The 13,117-nt window shown below is 52.7% G+C and overlaps 1 protein-coding gene across 1 annotated transcript in view; it reads right to left on the bottom strand.

Annotated features, from left to right (window-relative positions):
- The window catches only part of LOC121037703 (sperm acrosome-associated protein 7-like), an 18,779-nt gene extending 5,662 nt beyond the window's left edge, over positions 1 to 13,117 (bottom strand). The window contains exons 1-4 of the mRNA XM_040487076.1: positions 13,005 to 13,117; positions 9,483 to 9,545; positions 7,962 to 8,060; positions 6,980 to 7,075 (exon numbers count right to left, since the gene is read on the bottom strand). Of these exons, the coding sequence (XP_040343010.1) occupies positions 6,980 to 7,075; positions 7,962 to 8,060; positions 9,483 to 9,545; positions 13,005 to 13,092 (346 nt within the window). The 5' untranslated portion in view covers positions 13,093 to 13,117. The remainder of the gene's footprint in view (positions 1 to 6,979; positions 7,076 to 7,961; positions 8,061 to 9,482; positions 9,546 to 13,004) is intronic.

The following is a 13,117-nucleotide window of genomic DNA, read 5'->3' as shown; positions in this document are numbered from 1 at the left end:
CGCCATAATTCAATGTATAGAGAATCAGAAAAATATCACCAAATTTCAAGGGAAAATGTAATTGACAATACCAGCTTCTAGATGACTCAGATGTAGAATTATAGGCAAAGACTTTAAAGCAGCTATTATAAACATGCTCCATGAGGTATAGAAAAGCACTAGAAGTGAGTGAAAAGATATTCTCTGAGAATAGCAGGGAAATAACTATGGTAAAGAATCGAAGGAGAATTACAGAGCTAAGATATACAACACCTGAAATGGAAATTTTACTGATGCGCTCAACAGTAGACAGAGATACTGTGGAGGAGCGAGAGAGAGAAGTTATACAAATGGAAAGGGAAAGGAAAATATGTAAATAATGAACAGAGTCTCAAAGACCCACGGGACAACATCACAAGGTATAATGCATGTGTGTAATTTGAGTCCTGGAAGAGTAAGAGAAAAATTTTGGAGCAGAAAAAATGTTTAAAGAAAAATATCCAAATAGTCATATAGATATTTAAATTTTTTAATTTATCAGAAACTTTTCCAAAAGATGCAAAGTAATGGTTTTACTGGTGAATTCTATCAAACATACAAGGAAGAAATGATACCAACCTTACTCAAACTTTTACAGGAAATAAGAGGCATTACTGCCTGACTCATTAAGTGGGGTTAGCTTAACTTTAACCAGAATTTGACAGTAATGTTACAAAAAAAATAAATGAAAAAAATTACAAACCAATATTTCTTATGAACATAGATGCAAAACCCTTAGCGATATTTGGACATAGGTGAAAAATACTGAGCAAATATTTGCAAGTTAAGTAGCACAAAACTGAAAAGGATAATACGTCATGGCCAAGTAGGTCTTATCCCAGGAATGCAAGGTTGGTTTAGCATCTAAAAATCAATGTAATTCACGATTGTAACATAATAAAGAAAAAGAAGTGTCCAATCATTTAAATATATGCAGAAAAAGTGTTGGACAAAAGCCATAATAAAACCCCTCAGCAAAATAAGAAGTGAGAAACTTTCTCAGGCAGATGACGTGCATTTACGAGAAACCTACAGCCAACCTCATTCTTAATGAGAAAGGACTGAACTGCTTCCTCCTGAGGCCTGGAAGGTGAAGGCGCTCCCTTTCTCCACTTCTTTTTTTTTTTTTTTTTTAATTTTTTTTTTCAATCTCCACTTCTTTTTAAGACCTTACTCCTATAGTATCGGTGTGAGTCAGGGGTCCAAGACAGTTTCTAGTTCATTTCCGCGTGGCCCCCAGCAGAAGCCGGTCATCACATACACACCTCCACCTGCCCCCAGAGCAAGCGCTTGCTCTGGTCTCCTGTCCCGCTCCCTGTCCCAGGTGAGCCCTGTGGAAAAGAGCTGAAGAACAGAATTAAGATCCTGAGTCTGGGGCCCAGCTACGCAAAACTGACCTACAGCCCACACTTGGCCTTTAAGAATTAGCAAAACATTGGCTGATTTCTTCTTACCCACTTGCATGGTGGCCACCTGTCTTTCCCATGCTCCGTCAAAGCTGACACGGGCCTGTGTCCCGTCCCTCCATGGAGATGCTCATCCCTTGTGGGAATTCAACCCACCTGGTCGCCTTTTGACTTCGGCTCTCTGCTGGGCTCAAGAGAAGTCGTGGTTTTGTTGGTTATTTGCCTTTCTGTCATTGTTAGGGTGCGAACAATGTTCTTGGCAGCTTTCTTCCTAAATAGAAAAGTCCTAATGTGTGCTTATTCTATACTTTGAGGTTGCTCTGTTACGTGCTATTTTTAGTGTGTGTGTCTCCTCACACGTTCCGCAGGTGAACCGGAGGCTCACCTCTGGGAGGGCAGTGGGCTAAGAACATCACATGCAGCCCGGTGGAGGGTATGTTCCTTTGCTTCTACCAAGCATCTCAGCAGTGTCAATGCCAGACCCTAAAACTATGTTTCTCAGCCTGATGTGCGGAAAGGACTGATTCAAACCATAACCCCCCATGAGCCTGTGTTTATAAATTTTCAGGCAGTGTCAATAGGCAGTTGACTAACTGGAGGAAGATAGATATTAGTGACATACATTGCAGACAAAAGACTAATATCCTTAACATATAAAGAATTCTTAAAAACTAAGATATAGGGGCACCTGGGTGGCTCAGTTGGTTAAGGGTCCAACTTCGACTCAGGTCATGATCTCACAGTTTGTGAGTTTGAGCCCCATGTTGGGCTTTGTGCTGACAGTGTGGAACCTGCTTGGGATTCTCTCTCTCCCTCTCTCTCTGCCCCTCCTCTGCTCTTTCTCTCTCAAAAATAAATAAACATTAAAAAAATTAAGGTATAGAAAAATGAGAAAAAGGTATGAACAGATCACAAAAATACATTAAAATGACCCATAAACAGGGGCACCTGGGCTCAGTTGGTTAAGCATTGGACTTTGGCTCAGGTCATGATCTCGTGGTCTGGGGTTTAAGCCCCACATCAGACCCTGTGCTAATAACTCAAAGCCTGGAGCCTGCTTTGGATTCTGTGTCTCCCTCTTTCTCTGTTCCTCCCCGACTCACGCTGTCTCTCTCTCTCTCAAAAATAAATAAATATTTTTTAAAAATGACCCATAAACATTTGAGAAGCTGTTCCAACTCATTTATCTGATCGTCAAAGTTGTAAAAGTAGGAAGACTTACTGTCACCAAGGCTGCAGGGGAACAGGCCCTCACACACACCGCCGGTGGGAGCACAAACGGGCACAGCCTCCTGTGGGTTATTGGTGGTTCAAATGTGACCACATACACACTCCTGATTTCACTCAGCAGACCATGTGTAGACGTCTACCCTGAAGATGCACATCCAACAACATGAAAAGACATGTGTGAAGCGTACCCACTGCAGCACTGTTGGAGAAGTGTTGGAAACAACCTGAAAGCCCATGGGCAGGAGAGCGGTTGGATAAGCTGTACTCTGTCCACACAATGCAGATCTAGACAAGTGTAAAAACCAGGAATGAGGAAGCTTCTGTAAACAGACGTGGAATAATTTATAGCACAGATTGTTAGGTTAAGAGAGGGAAGTGCCAGATATCCATACTGTGCTACCTTTCACGCACAGGAAAAGAGTTATAAGAAAATACACATGATCAGACCTCAGTGAAGTGGCTTAAAAACATTTAACACACGATATAAAACAGTAAACTGAGTAATCTTTTACCAAAAAAGGGTCATATACATGTACCTGCTCATTTGTGCCCAAGGAAGCACGGGAAGGATAAGGCAGGGAATGATGAGGCTGATCCCTGTGGGACGTGAGGCAGCGGGTGGACAGAAGCAGGGTGGCACCAATGTTAGGGGCACAGCGGAAGTGGAATTCTTAGATGCAAGACTTTTGGTATTAGAATCATGGCTATATACTTCAAAAGAAGGAAGTGACATCAACCACAATGAAAAGGGACCCAAAGCAGAATAGTACAAGTCAGTAACTAGGAGGGTTGACGAGGAAGTTTGGAAGGAAGTACCTGACGACATATTCTAAGGCTTAACATGAAAGGCGGTATACAAATCTTGCCTGCTAGTTAGTAAATCTGTTTTTCGCAGGGTGGGGCTACACCAGCAATTCTTGGGCTACTTCTGTGTTTTCTGGGACTGAGCAAATGCACGGACTCTGGTGGGACAGGAGGCCCAGGATTCTCACAGACAAAAGGAAGGAGGTAGGATGAGCCTCACGGGCAGGTCTGGGACCAGTGGAATGAGTCTGAATTCAGGATGCCCAACATCTGAGCGGATAGGTGTGGAAACACAGATATGTGCCCACACACATCTGTCTTGGCTCTGTCCACTGGGGGGCCTGGAAACAACACCCCACCAGAGCAGCAAACACATCCAACTCTGACTTTGGCTTCTAACTACCCCTCTCCAGCATGGGGGAGCAGGGCTCTATGCAGACCTGGCTGCTCCCAGGGCTGGGGCAGGGAAAGTGTGCAAGAGCAATGCCAATGTGTCGAGCTCCAAATAAGAAAACCAAAGAAACAAAATGCACAATGGTAGTGGTTTGTAACTCATTGAATAAAGTAAAGACCAGTATGTTACACGGATCTAAACATAATGGAATCAACAAGTAGATAAGGTCCTTTTAAGAAAGTACAGCTCTTCCTTGCAAATGTAGAAGGAATGGTAGAACTAGAAAATCACCTTTTGGCAAATACTATAGTGATAATTCTTGCAGTTAAGAGGTGATGGATGCTGGGGCGCCTGGGGGGGCTCAGTCGGTTCAATGGCTGCCTCTTGATTTGGGCTCATGTCATGATCTCATGTTTCATGGGATTGAGCCCCATGTTGGGCTCTGCTCGGAGGATGGAACCTGCTTGGGATTCTCTCTCTCTCTCCCTCCCCCGTCCACACGCATGTATGCATGAGTGTGTGCTCTCTCTCTCTCAAAATAAATAAACAATTTTTAAAAAGGAACAATGGATGCTAAATTAGTGGTGAAAATATGGTGAAAAGCAGGGTATTTTTACAGTCTGAAAGTATCTCCCCCCAAAATACTAATTGTTTACACATGGAAAAAAAAATCAAGTTGATTATGGAGACACCGGGTATACAGTACCTTGAATAAGTGATCAAAGTGAACACCCCCCACCCCGGGTAATGAGATAGTCTACATCATGCACATCCTCATGGGACACACGAAGGAAGACATAACATCACTTCTTTAACATTCTTGCCCCGAAGGCAACCTGAATCTAGTCGTGGGGAGAATTCAGACAAACCCAAATTGAAAGAGATTGTATTAAGTAGCTGGCCAGTACTCCCCAAAGTCATGAAAGACAGAGACCGGGTAACCCCCCAGGCGGGAACGACAGATGTGACGTCACCGGTAGCTGCCATGAGGAATCTGAATGGATCCTGGAGCCAAAAAATGGCATTGGGAAGATAATTGACAAAATTTGGACCAGGTCTGTAGGTTACCGGGCAGGACTGCATCAGCGTGGACTTCCCGGTTTTAGTAATTGTACTCGAGTTACGTAAGACGTTACCACCGGGGAAAGCTGGGTGGAAGGAACACGGGAAACTCTACCACTTTCCTAGGTTGTAAGTCTAAACTGGTTTCACAATGGAGCCGTTTTAGACGTTGCATCCTGCACGTTTCACCCATCCCGTCGCTTTCCTGTTACCAGACACATGAGCCTCGCTCCCGCACATGCCACGGCAGCACCCGCCTCCCTGTACAAGTCGCCAGAGACAGTCGCCCGTCTGCACCAGTTTGCAAACAGAGATCTTTATTGAGGTGGACCATCATTAAGTTTGCTGAGAACGTGGCACTCCGGGCGCTCAGCGGTTTGGGTCTTGTCCCCTGGGTGGGTAGTGAGGGCGCCTTAGGTCCGGGGTGGTGGGGGTGGGTGGGGGGAGACAGCTATGGTGTCCCCCCACCCCAAAGAGGACAGTGCTCCTCCAGGGATGGCTGGCTCAGAGACTCTTCTGCACCCAGTGGAAATGTCCCTCCTAGGCTGACCGGCGGGTCTGGCACCACGCCTTCTTGCCCCCTCAGTCAGTCCTGCCTGGGGCTGGCTCCCAATCTACCTCCAGCCTGCCACCTGATACGGGCAGTCTCTGAGCCGAGCCGTGCCTCAGTTTCTTCATCGGAACAGCACTCTCGAGCCTAGGGGGGCACAGACAACTTCTGCCGCACGAAGCTGTTGCTGACACAGGGAGAAGGCCTTTATGTTAAACGGTGGCGTTTGCCTGGAACCCGGGGAAGGCTGGGGTGCGTCCCAGCAGCAGAGGGGCGGTGTGGGGAGGGTGGGGTTCTCTGCCGAGCCCTCAGGCGAGTTTCAGGGTGCAGCCCGGGATGGGCACAGGGGTGGCCTGCAGCGTCGCCTGCAGCTGTCCGTGCATGCACCATGAGTCTGGGAATTGCACGGTCTCTCTGAGGGTGGGCCTGGGCCCCAGGACCCTGGAGGGCTGGTGGCTTCTCTGATGCCCCCACCCCAGACTCAGTCCCTTCCCCCTGGCTCTCATTCTCACTGGCTCAGGTTTTCCTGTCCATTCTTATCTCCTCCTGCTTCTCCAGTGAGCCTGATGGGTGTGATGCAGGGAGAGTGTGTCCCTGAAGCTGCTCCAGGTCACGGTGGTCCTTCAGTGGAGACACACCCATCCTTCAGTATAGACCCTTCCTTAACTTCTCCTATCTGTAGCCCCCCTGCAACAAAGGCTTCTGGCTGTATTCATGCCCATTAGGCACTTTGAGTCAGTCAGTGGGTGGGACAACCCCAGAGGGGCTAGAAATGATCCTTGTCATGAAAATCCTACTCTCGTTCTATCCTTCCAAACACCAGAGGCTGGCTCCCTGGGGAAGAGTCTCTGTGGAATGGACTGAAATGTAGGTTTCAGGGCCCGGCCTGCAGATATGCTCAGCTCCCCTCCACTGTGCCTGGTACACAGGACCTGGTCCCTCCTCTAGGGCCCGCCACAACCCTTCACGGGCCAGGCATCCCGCGAGCTACATGGGCACCTTTCTTTTGCGTCATCTTTAGGGTGAGGAAAAGATCTGTCACCCCGTGGGGGGCTAGCTCCTCAGCCTCAGTGCCTGAACACTGGAGTTCATTTCAGCAACCATGGCCGTTGGAGGGACACTTTCCCTCACTCCGGGGGAACCTCCCTGGTGGCGGGGGCGACGCTGGCTCTCCCTGCCCAGCCCCTGACCCCCAGGGAGGGGCAGGTACCCAGCTGACGTGTGGGAGGGGCGGGCAGTGTGGCGGCCCTTCCTCCCGGCTAGCGGCCACCCGCCTGCCGGGACCTTCCTGCCAGGCTCTGCTTCTCCAGGGTCAGGACCACGGGCAGGGGTGGTGGGCAGGCGGTTCGTCGACGGAGACGGGAAATCAGCCCCGCTGGGGTGAAGCAGCCTCAAGCTCTCTCCAGCCACGCTTTCATCCTCTGTGACGGGGACGTCCCCGTGTACATCTGCCTGGCTCCTCTGTCCTCCCCACCACCTTCTCCTAAGGCAGGGGCATTACCGGGTTGCATTTACCATCAAAGAAAGGCCTTTTTTCTTTCCCAGAAGAGAATTTCTTTTTATGATGCTTCTTATTAATATCCATCTTATAATCCGTTTGAGTATAGGTTTCTTTGATGAAGACCATGAAAAAATAAGGAAAAGATTTTTTGGTTACATACACGTGAACATTTGGGTCCACACTGTATCTTACGGAATGCTAACGGTTGTCAAGGTCTACTGAGAACGTGCCTTGGAAAGTTGACATGTACCGGAGTCAGGCGTCATCTGACCGCCTTGAACCCAGCAGTTTGGGCCCCAGCAGATGCTGGGTGGTGTTCGTCCCAGGAACCGGAATTCACATCTGGGCGCACAATTGCAAGAAAGTGCTGAACTTCTCGGCTGCTGAATGCAGTTCACGCACTGCTTGTGGATTTCTGCTCCGGGCCTCCCCTTAGCAACTGTCAGCCAAGTACTGGGTCTTGGTTCTCAGCGAGATGTTTCACTGATCGACACGCACCCCGGACACCACGGAACCGCCCTTTGGAAAAGCGCCTTCTCTCCCCACGTTCACTACTAGCGGTGTGGCCTCGGGCAGGTTCTTCAGACCTTTGTTCTGTCCCGCGTGCAATGGGGTCAATGTCACTGCCCGCGCTCTCAGAACGCTTAGGTACGTGTCAGTGAGCGGGTGGTCGCAAGTCCCCGTTTCCATGTGTCCCCCCCATTCCTGCAGTGGCTAAGCCGCCTTTGCATCCTGAGCACAAGAACCTGCTTGCGTGTGCACCCCCGAGACCACCCCAAAATAAGAGGAACTCGTCTCCGCCAGCCTCGGCTTGGCCGCCTCAATCTCAGGAAGGTTACAGAGAAGGTTCCGGACACCTGTTTCTTGCACACCGCCATTTGCTTTTGCCCCAGAAGTAAGTTGGCCTTAAAGAATGTAAACTGGTAGGATTGTGTCTTCACAACCACAGACCTCTAGGAGTACACGCAATCACAGGTGTAAAAAACGTATACTTGCTTTTTTTCTTCATAATCGTTGTTGATTTTGGTAGTGGTCTTTGTGTCATAAGCAATGATGAATTACTTGGATCCAATATCTCTTGGACTAGAATTTCATCTTGGGAAAAGCACATAAGGACACGTCAGAACCAGTGGAGCAGGACAGGTACCCTCTTGTTCTACCTGGACCGAAGGCAGTCTGTGAAGCGGGACTAGAAACCGGAACTCAAGGGGCACCGTGGAGATGGACGGGGGTGAGCTCTCTAAAGAGCCCTGTCTGGGGTGGGAGACCACTGACCCCCTCAGCAGCTCCTGAAAACCTGAGGGCGTCCAGATGCCCTGGACAATAAACTTTGTTCCCCAAAGACACGAGGCTAGAAAGCCTGGCCCAGGTGCCGTCCCACCTCTACTCTCTGCCCCTCTCCTTCTGTCCCTCTGAGACTTTCCCCAAGCCGTCCCCTTGGAGGCACACGGTCTTTCCCGATTTCTGCAGAATGCAGCATTGTTTTCTCTCTCCCTCTACGTCTCCCTGACAGCTCCCAGGAAGCTTCTAACGTAAGTGCACTGGGCTTTGCGTCAGACAGATGGGACCCACGTCCTGGTTTCGCTCTTACTGGATCACGACCCAGGCAGCTTCCACTTGGATCCACAGTTTTCTCCTCTGTAAAATGGGTCTGTTTTATCTCATCAGGCGTGTTATGAGGTTCACATAAAGCCGTGTATGTGGAAAGCCCTTAGTACAGTCGGGGACTGAGGTGGAGGCCTCCCTCAGGGCTCCCCTAAGCTGTCTGTCCCCCTGCTTGCACCTCCCCCCAGCTGTCCTGGGCCAGCACCTCCCCCAGGCCCTCCCCCAACCCTTCCCACTCCTCCCACCCCCTCCACCCCCTCCACCCCCCAAGCTGTCCTGGGCTAGCACCTCCCCCAGGGTCCCTGTCCCCAACCACCTCCTTTCTACCTTGAGCTCTCCCCGCCCCACCCACCTGAGTCTCTGCCACATGCACATGGTGGTGGCCTGGCAGACGCCCTGCTACAGGGAACTCTGAATGGGCAGCCCCTGCTGTTCTCACGTGGTGGCCTCACTTATTTCCAGAGACACGGATGTCTTACTCTCCCGTCCCCACTCGGGAGAAATGTGGGTGGGTGGAGTGGGAGCCTCAGCTCCCCTTCTAGGCTTAGTTGATCAGAAATCCCAGTGACTCATCCTTTCTTTCTCCACAGTGGCTGGGACTTTGGGGGGTCGGCCCATGGGATGGAGGGGGTGCTGGTGTCAGGACTATCGTCCTGCGGGGCCCGGGACGGTCAGAGCCCCCAGGAAACTTGGGAGCGTTTGTCTCCACCGCTCGGGGACCTGCTGGTGCCCCGTTCTTGCTGGAAAGTTCACCTGACGAGGCCTCGCCCTTCCAGGTCTGGCTAAGCTCACACCTGTGTGGGGCCACAGGCGTGTGATTGTAGCTTCAAACCAAATCGCATGTCTCCACCTTGTGTGATGAGCCACCCCTCCAAATACAGACCAGACATTTGATACAAGGAGTTTCCTTACCAAATAGTGCAGCCACGTTGTCATCAAAATTTTTTAAATTTGGTGGCAGTACCGTACGTGGACCTAGAAAAGAAATAGAAAAGTTAACAGTTTAACAATTCGTTGAATTTGCACTGATCTCTCTCTCTGCGGCGCCCACCAGCCCGCTGCAGGGGGGAGAGGCCTGCAAGGGGTTCCCAGGACTGGGTTCTCATCCGGAAAGTGGCGGGCAAGGCGGCCGTGTGGTGGAGGGACGTGCCCTGTGCTCTGACTCCTGCCGCGTGGGGCAGTGCTCGCTGGCACCGTCCCTCGGAAGGGAACACGCGTCCTGGCACCTGGGATGACTGCCCTTGCGCGTGCTCCGCGGACAGCCAACCAAGAGGGACGCGCACGTCCTTTCTGGAGGGCTCCAGAGGCCGGTGCCTCTGGGAGCTTAGGGACGTGATTTGGGGAACGGTGGGGGTTCTCTGGTCGGGAGGGGTCCCAGAGAGACTCCCCTTCAGAAGCAGAGTGATTCCAGGTGGTCTGTTTGCAGGGAAGGCACGGGGTCTCAGGGGTGAGCCGGCCGGGCCAGACGGCAGACTTCCGTGGGATCCCTGGACGCCCGACCCCCAGCCTCCCCGGCCTCGCTGGGGGCCCGGCAGTGCATGGAGTGAGGGTTTCGGCACGGCGGCACCAGCCGGGGGCTCCCTACTACTCCTTTTGCTCAGAGCTGGGTGTCCTCGTCCATTTCCTCGACTCAGGGTCAAGGTCAGCCTCCCCTCCCGCCCCCGGGGAGGGGAGAGGGCACGCCCGGGACCCGCTGGGCAGCGCCACCTTGCCCGGCTGCACAGAGCTCGCAGGCGTCTGCAGACTCTCGTTCCAACAGTAAACCAGTGACGACGCTGATTTTCAAATGGTTTTAATGACGGACAATCTGCATACCAATGGCCTCATCTGCACGCGGGGCTTAGAACAATGCGGAAATCTCTGCAAGGAGGTCTGCACGGAGATGACAATCGCTTCCCAGTGTGCTGACCTCCCGGCAACGAGGCAAACAAAAGTACAGTTCGCCGAGGATGAGGCATTAATGAGTCATTAAGAATGGGCACAGCTGCGTCGAGCGAGCACTTTGTCAAAAATACTCTTTTCATTCTGTGTCTGTCCCGTGATTATAATGGGAGTATTGTGCCAGTCAGGCAGCAAGCGTGTGCAGAAAAATATTTATGCTCTAGAATACCCGCACGGTTTTCAAAGTGCATTGTCAACGGTGGCGGCTGTGGCGTGTTTCGCCTGTTGTCACCTCCGACTGACAGTCTCTCGGCTTCAAACCGCCGGGCGCCGGAGTTACCAGGATCCCTGACTACTCCTCCATATTTGCACAGTGCGCATCCCGGACACCGGGAAGGGCTCGCTGCTGACCTCTGTGGCTGTGCTCTGGTTAATTTGGGGAAAACAAGGCAAACCAGGCCCATGGCTGCCATTCCCGTCTCTCCTCGTGGTCAGGGCGACTCACGGCCAACGGCACCAGTGCCCTCGGAGGCGGTAAGCCCTCGGGGGATGGGGGACTTCAACCATCCCCGTTTTGACTGCAAACTTTCTAATAGATGAAGTTCTCATTTCCAGTTTCTCCCTTAACTCAAGCAAGACTCGGAGGGCAAAGCCTCCTCCGATGGGAATGGAAACTGCCTGAGCCGGCCGGAGCCCGCACGTGATGGACCCCATGACAATGATGCACATGACCCTTCCTGTCCATCCGCCTGTGCCCTGGCCTCTGTCCCACATCTCTGTAGATAAACCTGGAAGGGTCTTTGCATTTGGAGACAGTCTTGGGGATGCCAGTCCGCGCTGTCTTCTGGCTGTCGGCCTCACCGAAATGAACTCCTTTCTCGTGTCACCACCAGTGTCTCCACCTTTGGATTTTGTCAGCGGCCGGAGCTGGTCTGCTTGGGACCCCCGGAGACGGGTACTCCCGCGCCCCTGCGCCCCAGCCGCAAGCCCATAAGGAAACCCACTGTTTCCTTTCAGAAAATGATTTAGAGACTGCCCTCAACTGGTCTTTCAAGCCGGGAAGACCATGGCGGTCACCTAAGGGTGTCCCTGTCTGGACAGGAGACCAGGTTGGGGAGGGGCGGGCTGGCTTAGGGCTGGAGGAGTGCTCTGTCCCCGGGCGCTGGGAGCAACTCCCGAGGGCACTGGCCCATGACAGTCTGAGCAGGAAGGAGCAGCCTGGAGGGACGCGCCCTCCCATGGGGGACACACGGCCCCACCTGTTACAGCCCCGTCCGCACCCACGGCGTCGCAAAGGACACTGTCCTTGGGAAGCGCCTCAGAGCTCAGTTTGCTGAAGAAAAGGAAGTTGGGGATGTTCAGTCCTTTCAGGACCACCTGACTTCTGGCCCGACTGCAGCCAGCTGGCCCGTCCCCCCCTGGAACGTGTGGGCGTGGCAAGGGTGGGAGGGGACACAGAACCGGCTCGGGCAGCACCCATGGTCCTGCTCTCAGAGAAGCCTCCCAAACCCTGTGAGTGAGCCTTCAGGGTCCACTCGGCCATCCTTGGGAGCTGGGGCTGGGGGACCATCTCGGCCCCGTTCCTTCCATCTGTGGTGACCTGTGCGGCAGGTGTAAGAGTGGCCGGGTGGCCTGAGAATAGAGCTTCCTGGCAGGAAGTGGGGTAGGGGGGTCACGGAGCACCCCCTCCCTGCCGTCCTTTACTGGGGAGTCACAGAGTCCCATCCCGTCCCGGCCGGCCTGTCCCCGCTCGGATCCTCCATGCGGAAGGGGCCAGCATGGGAGGGCGGGGGCCAGAGGCACGCGGGGGCCGTCCTGGGTGTGATCGGCACCCTCCCTGACAAGGGCATTCGGGGACCATGGCGGATCGGGTGCAGCCGGGATGAGCTGCTGTGCAGGCTTCATTAATTTTGTCCGGGTCTTCACGACACTGGCGTGTAAGGGACAACCGCCTCACGTTAGCAAGAAAAGGTTTACATGAAGCAGTAAGACCATTTGGAAGGACTACGAGGTCCCGGGGACAGCAGCAGTGTGTGTGTGCAGGAAGTGCGGGGTGGCGGACGGTGGGGGGGCGGCAGGGTCTCTGTGCTGCCCCTTGACTTTCGGGAGGTTAGAAATTGTCTTTGTTTCCTTAGTTTAGGGGGAGAGGGAGAGAGAGAGAGAGAGAGTGCATGAGCAGGGGAGAGGGGCAGGGAGGGGAGAGAGAGAAAACCCCCAGCAGGCTCCACGCTCAGCACGGAGGCCAATGCGGGGCTGGATCCCATGACCCTGGGGTCAAGACCTGGGCCCAAATCAAGAGTCGGCCGCTCAACCGACTGAACCCCCAGGCGCCCTAGAAACCATCTGTGATAAAAAGTGAAAATACATCACATACGCTCCTTCCCCATGGGGTTCTGGAGTTTGAAAAGGACTTTCAAGGTAGAAGAGTGTTCAACTTGCTTCACTCTCTCCCAGAAATGGATGGGAAACTGGGGAGGTGGGGAGGGGCCTGACTCAGCCCCAGGGAGACGTGCGTTTCCCACGCACTCAACAGCCACCCACCTGTGACTGTACCTGAAATCGTGTTGATGGGCTGGGGCTCCGCGTGGCGCCAGCAGGACAGCAGCAGGACAAACAAGGTCACTCCTCTGTCTCCTGCCATGTTCCCTCCGGCTGAAGGAGGAAGA

The sequence above is a fragment of the Herpailurus yagouaroundi genome, unplaced genomic scaffold, assembly GCF_014898765.1.
Source record: "Herpailurus yagouaroundi ecotype Mexico unplaced genomic scaffold, PumYag 164, whole genome shotgun sequence".
Classification (NCBI taxonomy): domain Eukaryota; kingdom Metazoa; phylum Chordata; class Mammalia; order Carnivora; family Felidae; genus Herpailurus; species Herpailurus yagouaroundi.
Note: the sequence above shows the minus strand (reverse complement) of the source record. Positions and strands in the feature narration are given on the sequence as shown.